General features: G+C 51.0%; 1 protein-coding gene across 1 annotated transcript in view; it reads right to left on the bottom strand.

Annotated features, from left to right (window-relative positions):
- Positions 1 to 230: 230 nt before the first annotated feature.
- The window catches only part of FAXDC2 (fatty acid hydroxylase domain containing 2), a 29,320-nt gene continuing 13,182 nt past the window's right edge, over positions 231 to 16,368 (bottom strand). The window contains exons 3-9 of the mRNA XM_032628117.1: positions 14,909 to 15,000; positions 14,674 to 14,777; positions 11,276 to 11,397; positions 6,106 to 6,311; positions 5,509 to 5,614; positions 4,944 to 5,110; positions 231 to 4,174 (exon numbers count right to left, since the gene is read on the bottom strand). Of these exons, the coding sequence (XP_032484008.1) occupies positions 4,018 to 4,174; positions 4,944 to 5,110; positions 5,509 to 5,614; positions 6,106 to 6,311; positions 11,276 to 11,397; positions 14,674 to 14,777; positions 14,909 to 15,000 (954 nt within the window). The 3' untranslated portion in view covers positions 231 to 4,017. The remainder of the gene's footprint in view (positions 4,175 to 4,943; positions 5,111 to 5,508; positions 5,615 to 6,105; positions 6,312 to 11,275; positions 11,398 to 14,673; positions 14,778 to 14,908; positions 15,001 to 16,368) is intronic.

Raw genomic sequence — 16,368 nt, 5'->3', positions numbered from 1 at the left:
CCTCAGTGTTTGTCCTCTGCTGGGTTTGGGGGCACAAGGAAGCCTTGGGAGTGTGGGGAAAGGCTGTTCTTATCTAGAGTTTACTCCCGGGCCAGGGGGCTGCCATCCTCTCCCTGATCCTCCCCACAGACACCCCACAAAGAGGAAGCCCCTTTTGGGTGGGGAGGTGAGGACGTCATCTCAACACAGGCTGGGGTTGGGGGTGCTTTTTTCTTCCTTTTTTTCTTCCCTTTTTTTTTTTTTTTTTTTTTTTGTAACATGTTCGGAGTTAATGTTGCAAAGAGTAGTTTACATCTTCACTTTCTGAAGACACTTGAATTTAGGACCGATGTATCTGTGACAAGCACCATCCTCCATGGGGATCCAAGATCGGAGACACAAAGCAACAGCCTGTCCAAATCCTTCTGTTCATCCTGTACCCTTCCAAGATTGGTCCATGCCAACACAGCCTTTGGGCATCGAACATCAGAAGGTCTGTGTACCTCGGCCCTGCTAAGGGGCAGGTTTCTCTCGTGCTCTCCTGAATCTGGGAGTAAAGGCACTACCAGGAGAGAGGGGCTGCCCAACCCTGCCCCAGCCTGGACCCCTTGGGCTCAGATCCAGGTGCAGAGCCCCCCGTGTCAAAGTTGTTAACGTTTTTGTTTTGTTCTGTTGTAGCTCTTTTTTCCCCTTTCCTGATGATTGGTTTTTAAAAAGAAAGTTGCTCAGAAAGCCCTGGCAGTGGGGAGGAGGGGCAAGAAGGACGACTAGCTTATAGGGAGGGTGGTGGTTTTTTGCCAGAAGCCTGGGTAGAGTGGTCTGGATCGCCTGGTGCCTCCTGAGCGGGGCCCCAGGTCTCTCCTGTGTGCGCAGGGCCCGGGATGTGCCCCAGCCCCACCCTCTCCTTCAGCCGTGTTGATAGCAGAGGCAGAGAAGATCAGAGCATACAGCCCATTTCTGATTGGAGAGGAAAACTTGTCACCGGCTTTGCGGAGAAGGTTCCACCTTATGCTCATAGTACGTTATCTTTACCATGTGCTAGGATATCACACTTACAAGGACAAAAAAATGTAAAATACTTGAATGAGCTTGTATTATAACATTAATATTATTGAGAGTATCTGCTTTCCAGGCTGAAGTGATTCATTCATTATTCTAGTCCTGCTTTAGTCGTTTGTAATTTGTGGTAATTATGCTTTTCTTTTTAATACAAAAAAAATGTATAAAAATAAAAACTTGGAAAGGCAAAAGCCTGGCTGGTCTCCCATGAGGGGTGCAGCTTTTGGGTGTGTGGGGTGGAGCCTGGTTCGCCTTCCCACCGCAGATGCAGAGGAGCCTGCGCTCGGGATGTGCACGTGAGACCTCTGCGGGGCTCTGCCACTGTGCTGTCGGGGAGTCTGCCCAGGGCAGGGGCTCCCGACACAGTTCCTACGGCTGCTGGTGCTTCCAGGTGGTTCCTCGGAGATACGGAGAACTTCTGCCAGCCTTGAATTCATGTCCGCCTCGTGTCTCAAGTGAGATGGGGGAGCTGTAGGCAGTGCCACAGCCCAGAGCGACACCATTCCAGCGGCTGGAATTCCAGGACTTCGGGCACTGGCTGTGGCTTGGCATGGTGTCAGGGCACAGCCAGGAAGATACAAGTTGCTGTGACTCCTCACTGGACAGACTTCCCTGCGGGGTATAAAGGAGGGACCAACACTCTGGCCCTGTGGAATCCAGGTCGGCCACCGAGCCCTGAGGATTGACGCCGGGGAAGGAAGGATGAGCGCTCCCACCGGGACCGGCCCCTGAGCCGCTGGTGCCTCTCCCTGGCCCGTGAGGCCAGGCGCCAGCCGTGATAACAGTCTGAATGCCGGCCTGGCCTTGGGGTGTCATTACAAAACTGAACATGAGCCTTGTTTACTCATTCCCTGACAGCTGTTTGTCTCCTGGGCCTGGCACTTGAGCGTCCCATCTGAAATGGTTTTCCAGACAATTCCACCTTGTGTCAGGTGAACAGGAACTTTAAGAGCACCAATGGCCCTCAGGGGCCAAAGGTGAGGCTAGGAGACAGTGGGCAGGGCTTCTGCAGGCCGCTCTGGGAAGAGGAAGACATTCACTCCTTCCACGGCTTGCTGGGAATACTCTGAAAGAAGCCACAGAGTGTTTCCTTGTGCTGCTGTGGCGCACAGACACCATGTGGTCGTGATGCCGGAACGACTCACATAGGGAGACAAAAACCCAAGTATCCACTGCAAAGGAGACCGGTTTGTTTTCCATCCTTTCTCCATTCACATTCACATTCTCTGCTGCCAGTGTTGAGACCTCGACCTTTCCTTGAGGCTATTTGGTAACCAGTGTCGGGGCCAGGCCCCGCGACCTGCCTAAGAAAAAGGGTGAGAGAACGAGGCCCCTCGCCCCTCTGCGCCCCAGCAGTACCTCCAGGTCTACAGATGTTAAAAGGAGAGACCGCCATTCTTCCTCTTCCTCCACACTCCTCATTCCCGACCCTCGCTCAGTGCACTGAAGAGGGACCGTTTTCCAACTGTTTGTTTATTCTTAGGACAGGTTGTGGGTGCAGGTCAGCAGCTATGAGCACGTCCAGCACTGGTGCACCAGGAGCTGTGCTCAAGCGAAGGGCATGCGGTCCCAGGGAGGGGGCTGGGCCCACCCAGGCCCGAGGAGGACGCTGCCTGCTAAGCGCCTGGTTGGCCTCTTGGGCAGGTCCTCTGGGGAGATAGGGCCCGTGGCAGGAGGTCGTCCTCTTTGATAGCTCTGCCTGGAGATGTGGCCCTATCAGATGTTAAAGTATTTTATAAAACTACAGCGGGTGGTTTTCTGGACAGAGGAGAACTGAATGTTCAGGAGAATATCAGACTTTGGAAACTATAATGGTGGTCTTGCAAATCAGAGTGTCTTCACGTTGATACTGGGAGCCACAGGGTTCCTGGCAATGTCAAGCAGCTGAGCGAACCCAGGGTGGGGACTGCTTCCACCTGGGCAGCTCTGTGGTTCTGTGGTAGACAATAAGGTCTCATTGGAAAAGGCATTACTGCTAAAGTCATCCTGTAAAAATGGTGCTGGAACAACTGGTTCATCGTTTGAGGGGGAAATAAGGATTTTACCCTCTGTTCAGCCGTGTATTTCTTGCTCTAGTGGAGGAAGAGGGTTCTAGCTCCTTTGGTCCTGGTTCAGAGGGCCTAATAAGGGGCCTCAGTTGGGTGTCCCCAAAGGTCAGCAACTCTGACCCTACCCTCTGTGGCTAAAAGGGGGCCCCAGCTGAGCGGGGCCACAGGGTTTGGCCTTTGGTTTCCGCCTGTGGCTGAAGGTATTGAGATTTGGTCTGTGCCTCTTTTTGGTATCTCAGTTGTAATCACAGGAGGGGCTCCCGTGATTGGTATTTTCAGAGAGGGGTGATGTCCAGTTGCAGTGGGGCAGAGCTGAAGTGGGGTCTTTATCACGCTGCGTGTCTGTGCGTGTGCATGCATGTGCGCGTGCGTGTGTGTGTTGGGAAGCAGTGGGGACTCGATCCCAGAACCGTTGCCAGGGTGTCCTGGCCCCGGCCTGAGTACAGAATGAGAGAAGCTTTTGGGGACCCGAAGGGGCAAAGCAGTATCTCCTGGTTCTCCCACCCCCTGGCATCAGGAGCTATGGCTGGAGCCACACGGCCTCCTGCCACCTTTGTCATTCTCTGTCTTGGCAGGGCTACCAAGGAGTCATCTGGTGTCCCTCTCCCCTTCCACAGCAGAGGACCAGGGGGACCCCCCGGGAGCCCTCTCAAAGTGGCTTCTTCCCTCTTACTGGTCTCCATTCCGGGGAGCTATATTTTTTTTTGTTACGCCAATCCCTGGTCCCCTTTGGGATGATAGGGGTAGTTGGGGGAGCCCTGGTCCCCTCCTTGGGCCTGCTTTTCCAGGAAGCTGACCTGCCCCCTGTCCTTGTGGTTTGTCATCAGAGTGCGTGGCTGAAGGAGCGAGTTGGTAGGTGCGACCAGGAGGCCTCAGGCCACCTTAGCGGACCGTGCAGAGGGCATGGCTAGGATGGCACTCGGGCCGTGTCTTAGTCCATCTTCTTAGGGGGATCAGGGATGCTCTCGGAGAGTGGGGTGAAGCCCAGCAGGATCATGTGTCTCTCGTAGGCCTTGGTCTGCTTAAACACAGTGTCAGTCCCGTGGAGGTGGTCCAGCACCCCCAGCACCCCATAGCACTGGTTGAACCTGGAGGAGAGAGGAGGGTGCTGGAGGCGGGCGAGCTCACGTTCATTTCACCTGTGCCAGCCTCACACACATTTCTGAGCCCTCCTATCCCACACCCATCCCCACCATGCTGCCCACCTGCTTCCGGTTAACCCAGGCGGTGGTGCACATATTCCTGGGGCCATTCCAGACTGAAAAGCTATGCTCTTCCTTTGGAAAGCTCTCTGTGATTTCGACGCACACAAGTCAGAACCTGGGGCAAAGCCAGCTTGTTCAGGTAGGTTCTGGGACCACCTCCATCAGAATCCCCTGGAACGCTTAACTAAATGCAGATGCCAAGGCCTGCTCCCCCAGATGCTTTGATTCAGTGTATTTGGAGTGGAACCCAAGAGGCTGCATTTGAGGAAAGCATCTCAGGTGATTCTGGTGCAGGAGTTTCCACGAGCCTGGAGGCTTTCAGAGCGTGTACAGCTTCTGTTGAATTGCCTGTGGGAATTCTATGCATGTATGCATCTTCCTGGTAGTGCCCATGGCTTACACTAGATCCTCAAAGGGTCCAGGACCTAAATGCAGGTTAAAGACCCATAGTGGCAGGAAGATCCAATATCAGACAGAAAGAGAATGGCAAGGTGATCTGGGTCCCAGGATGGTCACCTTTGTCCCCACCTGCAGACCTCTCCCTCCACTAGACCCACATTTGAACTGAGACACCGGTGTCTGCTGTCAGGAGTTCTAGGAGTCAACGTGGGGGCTACTGCCCAGAGACCCACAGTGGGGAGGGTTTCCTTACTTGAGATGGTGGTAGTCATGGAATTCAGGTGAAGGCAAGAAGGGTAGGTGGTAGCCACAGTGGGAGATGATGGTGATGATGAGGACCAAAGAAAACCAAATGGTGATGGAGGACAAGTGGGATCCCATGACGATTGGACCCACCATCGCCGGCAGCATGTTGGAGACCTGCAAGGAGAGGGCTGTTCGAAGAGGGGCCCGAGGGGATGGAGGGGACGCAGGTGGGTATCCGGGAAGACTTCTTGACCCCAGATCTGGGGAAGCTGAATGAGTTTCTGGGACTGGATTTGCTGGACTCCTTCAGACATGAAACTTAGGGCAAGTTATTAACTGTTTGAAGCTCAACTTCCTCATTAGCAAAATGAGGATTTAAACAGTTGTTGGGAGGATTAAATGAGATAACTTATTCTGAGTATGTAGCATCGCCCGGCATATGCCAACCACAAATGGTAGCCGTTGAATGGGCAGAAGAAAGAACCAGTGTGATCCCGCTCTGTGCAGGAGACTACCTTAGGGAACGGGGTCGCCCGCTGCCCTTTCCTCTGGGGGAGCCGAGCTCCACTCACCACATGCTCAATAGGATGTGCGTAGAGGGAGATCACGCCAATGGGAGCTGTCCACTCGTGGTGTTTCTTGTGGATTTTCTTGTAGAGTTTTGGGTGGTGAAGGAGGCTGGGAAGAGAGTTAACAGTTGATAAATCGGCCAACCTCCCTCTCTCCCTGCCCCACCAGAACACGAGAAACCAAAGGTAGGAGCTGGGGTTATATCCACGGAGCAAAGTTTCACATCCAGTGAAAACACACCAGATTGGTGCTCCGACAGCCCTGCCTTGTGAGTTCTTCTGGTGACGTTGCTTCTCTCTACCTCAGTTGTATGAGCTATAAAATAGGGAGGATGGCTAGAAAGGATTCAATGAAGGGGATGAATGGGAACCTGCCCTGCCACACACAGGAACGGAGATCCCGGACCCTCGTCGGTGGTCGCACATTGTCAGCTGTGGAGCGAAGAGTTGTCTTCGTGTTAGCTAGTTAGCGGGGGGCTCTTGATGCCAGGTGCTGTTGGTCGCACCCCGACAACTCCGAGGAGGCCAGGTTTCACCCCCGTTGGTGGGTGAACCTGGGAAAGTGAGGAGCTGGCTGTGCTCAGAAAGGAAAGCGCTCACCGGTGTGCATAGTAGAACAGCACTTCCTCAGTCAGCGTGAAGACTGCCAGCTCCAGGAGGAACCAGTGGAAGGTGGGTAGCTCTCGGCGGCAGGGGTCGCCCCCCAACTTGAGGATGGGATAGAGCCAGACCATCATGGGGAAAGAGATGACAAACTGGTTGAAGAGAACCATGTGGATAGACTGGCGTAGTTTCATGGGGTCCACCTGCCCGGGGAGGGGGGGAAGAAGGAAGAAAGGAGGTGGATGAGAGTGTGGGAAGTAGGTCTTTCCCTTCTAGGAACCAGGCTCCTCTGTGAGCAGCTCTCGGGAGGCCCTCGCTCGGGGCTGGATGCTAGGAGTGATGTCTGCCTGTAGCCAGCAACCCCTGAGTGCTGCCCAGCCCAGGGATGGAACCGCCTGGTAATGCCCTGCCTTTGGAAACTCCCCTCCCCCGGCCTTAGTTTCTGCCTGAAGCTGCCTGCTCCTTCCTGCTTCTGCAGCTTCCACGACTGTCCTCCCCATTTCTCTGGCCAGGCCCAACCCCACGTACTCCCGACAGGCATCTTGGGGAGCCTCCAGGGTGCTTGGAGAAGGCTCCCAGCCTCATTCCTTCTTCAGCCTTTTGGTCCCTGCTCGTCCAGAGAGCCTTGACCAGGATCAGGTGCAGAGATCAGGGTCGCCTGCCTCCTCGTGTGGTCCAGCCTCCCTGGATGGGAGCCAGGGAGCTGCTATCTGGCCTCTTGTCCCACTTGCTGTGAGCATGTCTTGCTGGTTTTCAGGGTGGGGTTGTCAGGATGAGGGGCTGCCTGCGCATTCTCCCCAGAGCGCTGTGGAGAGCTGGCCTCACGTGCTCACATCCCTTTGAGCCTCAAGACTACAGCCAGCGTTTCCTTGGGAACCAGTGACCCCTGACCCTTCCATTTGTCAGAGCCCTGGAGCTCCTGGGAATAGCCCCATCTCCACAGGGCACTTGCTGGTCCCGATGAACTGGTTTGGCATTCTCAAAGGGGATTCCCTCCTAAGAACTGTCTGCAAGCTGGAGGGTTTCTGCTCCAAGGTGCGGCCGGGTTCAGCGTGGTCCTCATACTTCAGGCCTGCCTGTTCTTCTGCCTTTTCCATGTCCTGCATGTATTGATGGACCAGAATTCATCCCATGGTGAAGCCAGGTCTGGGCAGCCTTGGTTTGAGAGCACCACAGAGGAAGCCGTACACCTCTTCTAGCAGCCTTGACCAGGAGGTGGGTGTGACATGTGATTATTCACTCAGCTGATATTGAGCGCCCTCTATGTTTCAGGCAGTGTTCTATGTGCTCGGAAGGAAGCAGTGAACAAAAAGATTCCTGCCCTCGCTGAGTTTATACTCTTATCGTTTTAAGTAGAATGGTCAGGGCAGGCTTCATTGAGATGGTGAGATGTGAACAAAGATGAGGGAAACAGGTATCTGGGGGAAGTGTCTTCTGGCAAAGGGAAGAGCTGGTGAAAAGGCTCCACGATAGGCCACACTCCTGGCGTACTTGGCCGGAGAGGAGTGAGGTGTGAGGTGGGGAGAAGTGGGAGGGGAGGTCAGAGAGGCAGGGAGGAGCCAGTGCGTACAGGGCCCCGTAGGCCACTTTGAGGACCTTGGCTTTTATTCCAAGAGAAGCGAGGGTCATCCCAAGGTTGTGAGCGGAGAAGTGACAGGATCTTACAGGGTTACTCTGGCTGCTGTGCTGGGAATAGACAATAGGAGACCAAGAATACAAACGGGAAGACTGGAAGTGCTAAAGTACGCATTTAAGAGGATGGTGGCGATGGAGGTGGTGGGAAAGGGCTGGATCCTGGATCCATTTGGAAATTGCGCCAATAGGGTTTCCTGATAGATTGGATGTGGTGTACGAGGGAAAGACAGTCGTCAGGGGTGACTCCAAGGCCTCTGGACTGGGGAGGCTGTGGGTATCAAAGGCTTTGGGGGCTGGGAGAGCAGGAATTCTCCTTGGGTCATGTTGCATTGGAGATGTCAGGGAGGCATTTGGATGTTTATTCCTGCATCGGGAGAGAGTTCTGAGCTCGAGAGGTAAATTGTCGAGCTGTTGGCGTTCAGGCGGTTATTTAAAGTCATGACGCTGAGGGGATGAGGACAGAGAAGACGAGGAGGCTGTGCCCCGGGCGTCAGCGTAAAGAGGGTGGGGAGGTTAGTCTGGGGAGGACCCAGAAAGGAGGCTGTGAAGGGGTGAGTGGCGAGCTGTGAGGACACAGTGGGGCCTTGGCAGCCGGTATAAGAAGCTACGACAGGATGCGACATGAACAACTTGTGGAGACAGCCCTGGTAGGTCTAATGAGACAAGCCTGCGACAGGAGCACTGGTGACCTTGCCCAGGACAATCGTGGTGGGGCGATGGAGGTGCAGGCCTGATGCGAGGAGGTTTCTAGAGGAGGTGAGAGGATTGTTTTGTGATTATTTTAGGAGGTGCAGGCTGAAGTATTTAGAGTTTTGTGGGGTCTGAACTTAGCTTCAAATGATGAAGCAAAAAATTATAGATGCATAGATATTTATAGTTTTATATACAGAAAAAGCACATATTGTAAAATGTTTAAGACAAGACTGCAGAATCTAGGTGGTATATAAATGAGTGTTCAGGGTACTACTACCTTTTCCACTTCTGTATATGTGTTTTCAATTTTTCATAATTCTGAAATTTTGGGAAAAGACAGTGGACAGGGAGAAATCAGAAACTGTATAGACAACCCTTTAAAGAGCTTTGCTGCAAAGGGGACCAAAAATATGAGTGGGAGTGAGTATGGGAGATGGACGCAAGGTTTTTGGTTTTGGTTTGGTTTTAAGCTGGGAAAAATTATAGCAGGTTTGTAATAAGCCAGAGGGTAAAATCCAGAAGAGAAAGGAAAAAAAAGGACAAGAGAAAGAGAAGGAAGAATTGCTGGAGCAACTTGCTGGAGTAAACAAGAGGTGCTGGGTGTAGCGTGCAGACAGTGGAGGAACGGGCTGGAGTAGGACCAGGGACAGGCCACGGGCTGCAGCAGGTGGGCAGTCAGAGCGTGTGCACAAGTGCTGCCCCCAGGCTGCGGTGGTGCACGGCTGTGGGAGCTGTCTTCTGCTTGAAGGCAAGGCCACCCTCTGGGAGGAGGTGACGCGCAGAGGTGTTGAGGATCTGAGGAGGGAGGAGAGGCGTGAACTAGCCATCCAGTCCAGGAGAGTGGGAGGGTAACCAGAGCCGGGCGGCGGGGGTGGCTGGTGGTGTCCTATGAATGCCGTTGCGTTCAGGTCCCACTCGATGACCTGTTTCTGATGTCTTAGGTCAGGGGTCAGACCTTCTTGGAATGGGCCGAAGACGAAATGGCATCTGGGGCTTCCTTCTTACTTGTGTGACTACCTGAGGGTGCACACAGTGTAGGAGCAGATGAGACGAGCTTTCCAAGAACAGTCTAACCTTGAACTAGTCAGTGCACCTTTTCTGAACCTCAGCTTCTGCCAAATGCCATGAGACCTTCCCTGTGTGGCCCTCCATTCATGGTAGACTGTGAAGTTTATTGCGCTAGGTGATTCTCTTGAGAGCTGATGTGGCCTAGTGGTTCAGGGCACAAGCCCTGGTGTCACAAAACTTGAGTGTGAATCATGGTTCTAAGCCATGTCACATTTCAGAGCCTCTGTTTTCTCTTCTGAACGATGAAGATGTTTACCATACTTGGCCTTGAAGATGTACACATTCAGTCAGTGGTGCCTGGTAAGGAGACCTCCGTGGTCTGACAGGTGAAACATTCTCAAGGAACAAGCCCTGCTTTTAACCCTTTGGCTCTGGTCCCTGCCTGCTGAGCTGGACATGGAGGAGGCCCCTGCCGTCTCAAGTGAGGGGAACTGTGAGCCAGGCCAGTAGCTCTGGTTCAGGAAGGGACGGTCCTGAAAGCCTGGATCAAGGGCACTATTTCTCAGCCACTCTGCTTTCTAGAGTGCTGGCCTGGGTAGAATTCCCTGAGAGCTGAGGTGACTCACCCAGGCACCTGGACAGATAATTAAAAATGATCGTCTGGGCTTCCCTGGTGGCGCAGTGGTTAAGAATCTGCCTGCCGATGCAGGGGACACAGGTTCGAGCCGTGGTCCGGGAAGATCCCACATACCACGGAGCAACTAAGCCCGTGTGCCACAACTACTGAGCCTGAGCTCTAGAGCCCATGAGCCACAACTACTGAGCCCACGTGCCACAACTAGAGCCTGCAGCCCGTGCTCCGCAACCAGAGAAGCCACTGCAACGAGAAGCTGGCGCACCGCAACGCAGAGTAGCCCCCGCTCGCCACAACTAGAGAAAGCCCGCGACAGCAACGGAGACCCAACGCAGCCAAAAATAGAAACAAATAAATAAGTAAATTTATAAAAAAAAAAAAAAAGAAAATGATTGTCTTGTCTGGGAAGGAAGCCAGGATGTGGTTTTGGTGGAGCTGGGGTAAAAAAATCTGGGTTTAACCATCAGCTTCTTCCTTGTTGTGTAAGAAAAGGCTTCTGAGGTTGTCAGAGCGCTAAGCAGGCAAGCCGGGCTCGGGGAGCAGTGAACGGTGGGGCTCAATTCCCCGGCCTGTGTCCATCCAAGATACGTGCTTGGCTTTTTCTCTCCTTCGGGGCCAAGAGTTCCTTGTCAGCAAGGTCCAGGCCTTGTTTACCATGGATGACCTACGTACTATTGGTGGTACTGAATAATCAGGAAGGAGGACCTGCTTAAAAAACAGCCACCACCGACACATTCACAATTAATATGATAGTGGGGTTATGCGTTGTTTCAGCAGCTGTGTCCCTCTCTCACGAGGGCAGCTGTTATCCGTGTTTTCAGCATCTAGTTATTGCTGTCCCTTCTCCCATGGATAGGTGGAGACCTACCTGACGTATCTGGGACTCGGTCCAGTGCTGGGCTGAGACCCTCATTTCTGTTCCTAAAACGCTGACCATAGTGCCGTAGGCCAGCACAGGCAGGTAGAGAGCCAGGCCTGGGAGTCAGAAGGTTAGTCTTGACTGACATTAGTCTTGGCTGGCTGGCTAATGTCATATCATTTCCTCTCTCTAATCTTCTAACCTGGGGGAGCCTTGTACAGAACCACTTGGCTCCCACTGGCCCCGGTCTCTCCTGGGCCAGCCAGCAGAATTTGGAGAATGTGACTTTAGCCCCTGCTTTCTGTGCCTTGACCAGGAGAAGCTGCAGCAACACTTACAGGGTCATTCTTGCCGACCTGAATTCGGTAGCGGGAGATGAAGTTAGGCTTTCCAGTTGTGTCAACCACCAGTAGAAGTCCACTGACGGTCCAGAAGAGCAGAACGGGCACCTGGGTGGCACCTGAGGTTGGGAAGAAGAAGGAAACGTCAGGACAACTTCAGGAGCTGGCGGCGCACGTATTCCCCGAACACATGCTTGGTGGTAACTGAGGCTGCGTCGTAGGCAGGCCCTTGCCAGGGCCTTGGTGTCTGGGTGCTCGGGGCTGGGGGCCTGCCTTCAGTCTTGGGGCGACAAACCAGCTGTGGGGACTGGGATGGGTCACTTAAGGAGTGTCTCTATTTCTTTTCTTAGCTGTAGAACGGGGACAACAACCTTCTAGGCGGTTGGAGAAAAAAACAACACAAAACTATGGTAAGATGTATGACACACTCCAAACAGAAATGAATTTCGGTTGACATTTGGGTGTCTGTGCCCACTGAGCCCTTTAAGAATAGCCAAGGAAGGGAGAAGCAGAGGAGGAGTTTGGTATGGTACAGCTCACCACGGGCACTTGGGGTTCCCCAATCCCCATGACCTTATGATGACATGAGCAGGGGTACTTCAGGCGTCCAGTGAGCATTTTCCAAAGTGGAAAACCTACCTCTCAAGGGGCTCCTTGGTTAAAACAGTCTTCACACCCTACCTTCTTGGAGAGTCAGGGTCCAGACAAGTGTGGTCACAGCTCTGAGAATTCCTGTTTGACTTTGTTAAATTCAACCTTTCTCAGGCTTTTCTTTACCCAGCACTCTGTCTTCTCAGAACATCTGAGAATAGACTGGCCATTCGTCCCTGTCTGCCCAGGACAATTTCAGTATGTATCCATCATATCCATCATGATTAATAACCCCTCCCTTATTCTCACAAATGTCCCATTTCGATGATAAGTGGTATGGTCTCCCCACCCATTAACCTCCGATAGAACTGATGTGCTGCAGGGTATTTTAGAAAATACTGATCAACACAAATTTAGATAGAGCTTTTTGCCCCACATCCCACTTTTCCGTGAAGTCATCCCAAGTATTTCTGTTCTCCTCCTGTGAACAAATAAGCACTTTGTCCACCCCAGTTGGCAGTCATTCAAGTGACGTTGTAGTGTTACCTAACTCTTGTACTCTTTAACTTTATTTTTCCTTGATTTGCCGCCTCCTCTAATTTCAATATTCCAAGGAGCAAGGGTGTTTAACTTAATTCTCTGTCTCTGCATTCTTCCTCCAGTACCCTTGCTCCATCAATCACTGTGCCGTGTGGTAGTTGATACCTGAAAAATACTTGGCTAGCACTGTGAGGAAATGGGATTGGCTCAGACAGCCTCAGGGCAGTTTGGCAGTACCTGAAGTGAGGAAAAGATCAGAGTGACAGACTAAGACAGAGACAGAGAGACAAAGACAGAAAGAGGGGAAGAAAGAAAAGACATACACACACTCGTGCACATAAATGCCCATCTCAGCAATTGAATAAAAAGCACAGTAGAACATTTAAGTAATCTAAATGTCCCAGATCTTAGTTCCCTGACCAGGGATTGAATCCAGGCCACAGCAGTGAAAGCACGGAGTCCTAACCACTCGAATTCCCAGAGAATGGACTAAATTGATTAGAATATTTCCACACAATGGAATAGACAGGACAGTTTACAATATTGAGCAAATCTATATAAGTTGATATGGAAAGATGTCCATAATCAATTCAATGAAAAAAGTTTAAAAAAAATAGATGTCGGGACTTCTCTGGTGGCTCAGTGGTTAAGAATACACCTGTCAATGCAGGGGACACGGGTTCGAGCCCTGGTCTGGGAAGATCCCACATGCCAAGGAGCAGCCAAGCCCGTGAGCCACAACTACTGAGCCTGCACTTTAGAGCCCGCATGCCACAACTCCTGAAGCTCGAGCACCTAGAGCCTGTGCTCCGCAACAAGAGAAGCCACCGCGATGAGAAGCCTGCACCAGCGCAATGAAGACTAGCCTCCTCTCTCTGCAACTAGAGAAAACCTGTGTGCAGCAACGAAGATCCAAAAAAAGCAGCCAAAAATAAATAAATTTAAAAAAATAGTAGACGTCTTTTAAATTTAACCAAATATGCAGTATACTAACAGTGCTTATTTCGTGGATATGAGAGGTAGGTGATTTTTCACCTTCTTTATGCTTATTTGAATTGTGTGATTTTTATTTTTAACAGTGAGCATGTATTTACTTTTATCCTCAGAAATAAGAAACTTTATTTTGAAAAAAAAAAAAAAAAAAGTTAGGTTGGTGGTTGCCTAGCGGGCCACCCTTCGAGGTGCCTGCCTACGTGTCAGTCCAAGGGCTCCTGGAGGAATATACCGAATGAAAATCACAAGAGGTGATCTTGAACTGTCTTCCAGTTCTAACATTTCAAATGGCAAATATTTTTTCTCTCTGGTATTTGCTTATCCCTGAGGTGATAGGTGGTTTTCCAGTCATCATAACAGAAACATATAAAATGTTTTCCCACCACTCTCCCCATGTATATTTGCAAATCTGCATGGTTCTTTTCAACGAGTGCTTAAGGTTCCATTAACCTGTCATGTTTAATATTCAGCCCATTTTCGGAGTTCTCTTCCTAGAAGAAAACAATCATCAGAAACATTTTATTTCTATGTTTGCTTTGTGACAACTGACACTTTTTTAATCTCCCATTCTAGACTGTGACAGAGTGTTTTTGGTTGAGGTTTGTTTGTTTTGTAGTTATTAATTTTCTTCCAGTCAAACGGTGACATAGTTTTTTAACAGGGTAGACATTTTACCTTAATACTTTATCTTAAATATCTCTATATCCTACAAATGAGTTTGGCACAGAATAACTTAATAGATATTACGTGAGTGAATGAATGTATGACGGAGGACAGTCACTATTGACTGTCATAAATACCTATGTTAAAATAGGTTTTTTCTTCTACTATGTTTTGAGCTTGCTTTCAGGCTTTGGCATTGTCAGTAAATACATTTTGAGTGAACACTTGCTGTCAAGGCCCAAGAGCTAGCTAGATTGCACCAGGTCCAAGGACACAGCCTCACATGAGACAGAACAGCCCTTTGGACCTGACATCTAGAAGCAGGATTACTGCTCTCACAAGCATTCGTTTTCACACAAACTATTTCTCTTTTTATTTTTCTATTTGGGGGGATGGAGGAAGTGTCTCAGCTTCTTTTCTTAGATATCCTTAAACATCCATTCCAGATTAACCCCCAAATTTAGCACTCTGGGGTTACCACTGCCTTAAACTTTTAAGTCCTCATTCCTTAGAGTAATAAACTGAGAAGTCCCAAAGTAGAGAACAAAAGAAAAAGAAGCTATAACCATGTACCCAAACCCTAAGTGCTGGTGGTCTGAGAATCTCACCTAGAATGTAGAGGAGCCACTCCTTCCCTTCGAATGTAGACAGCAGCCTCTCCCACTGGGCTTGCCAGAAGTAGCCAGAAGCACCCCAGAATCTCTGAAGATGCCTTGAAAGAAAACTCATTCATGTTTCTGGGTGAAGACTGGTGGGTGGACAGCTGCTAAATCCATGCTCTGCCCATAGACCGCCACCGCACGGCCCCCAGCTCCCGAATTAGAGCTGGCCGAGAAGACTCACCATGTGACTGAGTTCCAGAGGGCCACAAGCAAGAGAAGGCCAGAGCCCAGGATGAAAGCCGTCCTCCTCATGGAGCCCCAGATGTGTCCCTCCTAGGGGAGGACAAGAAAGCGTCAGGTCCCAGCAAGCCTCCTGCCTTCACACGCAGCTCACTGCTGAAGCCCGGCAGGAGTGAAGTGCCATCAGGATCTCAATCGTGCCACCATGGCACATCTGCTGACCTTTTCCCAGCTTCCGTGGAAGGCTCTTCCTTATCTAGAGCTCTCAGGCTGTGTGCGCAGGTGAGTATGAAAGAGCTTAAGGTTGGGGGAGGGAAGAGAGCAAACCTGATCCAGAGAATCTAGCATGCAATTTCATCACCCGGAGAAGGACAGGTGAGCTTTCCAAGAGCCATGGGATTTCATGGCCAGTCTTCTTGTTGAACAGAGATGCAGATTATTTGTACATTGGAATCACCTGGGAGCTTTCAAAAAATCCCAGTATCCGGGTTACTCCCCAGCCCGATTACATAAGAGTCTCTGCCGGGGCAGGGGAGGTGGGGCTGGGCCTCCCTGTCTTTTAAAGGTCCCCAGCTAATTCCAATGGACAGGCGGAGCTGGGATGGCCATCACAGAAGGATCTGCAGAATCCTTGATGAGGCCACAGGGACTTCAACTGTGTTCCTGAGCCAGGCCTGTTTTCCCATGCCCATCACCCTTTTGCCCTTGAAGAAAAGAGTAAATAAACATATTTTCTGACTTGTAATATGTCCTCTGCCTTCCAGAGATATTAGTCTGGGTTGCCAGCTGAATGGGACAATGATGGCTTCTAGGGGCAAAGAACAGACCGCTGGCTATCACTGGGCGGTCCTTACATGTTCTCCTCCAAAAGCCTAAAACAGTGGTCATTGCGAGCTCGATAGTCAACCAGCAGGTCCCAGACTTGCGGAAGGAAAACCCTGGCTGCCAGGTGTGTCACCAATTTCTAAAGTACCTTGGGCAGGAATGACAAATGTCCATTACAGCCTATGTTTCTACGCCCAGATGCAGTCTGCTAATATTCTTTCATGGCAGAGGACTGGAGGTGGTGGTCCCTGTAGGTGTGTGCAGTTAGTGAACCAGGTCACATACACTGTTGTAGGGGAAGCTGATCTAATAGGGGGCCAGGTTTTAATCCAGCCTTTGGAGATCTAAAGGAGCAGACCGTTTTGACTGACTCATTCAGAGCAACCTGAATCTGCACTGACTCTTTTCTTCTCTGATTACCCTATCCCACTTTTGATCCGAAGTTAGTAAGTCATTTTCCGTGGCAAGTGAAATGTTTTTAAAGGTCTACTCGGGTCCTGAGGTTCGAAAAATGACCTTCTCTCTCTCTGAGCTCTGAAAATGACCGTCTGTTTCCCTCTCTCTCTCTCTGTCTCCCCCCGTTAAGGGCTGGATCGCCAAGACCACAGAAACTTGTTCTTTTGTACAGGCTGTTCA

Source organism: Phocoena sinus, chromosome 3 (genome assembly GCF_008692025.1).
Source record: "Phocoena sinus isolate mPhoSin1 chromosome 3, mPhoSin1.pri, whole genome shotgun sequence".
In the NCBI taxonomy this organism is placed as follows: domain Eukaryota; kingdom Metazoa; phylum Chordata; class Mammalia; order Artiodactyla; family Phocoenidae; genus Phocoena; species Phocoena sinus.
This window is presented reverse-complemented; position numbering and strand designations above follow the sequence as displayed.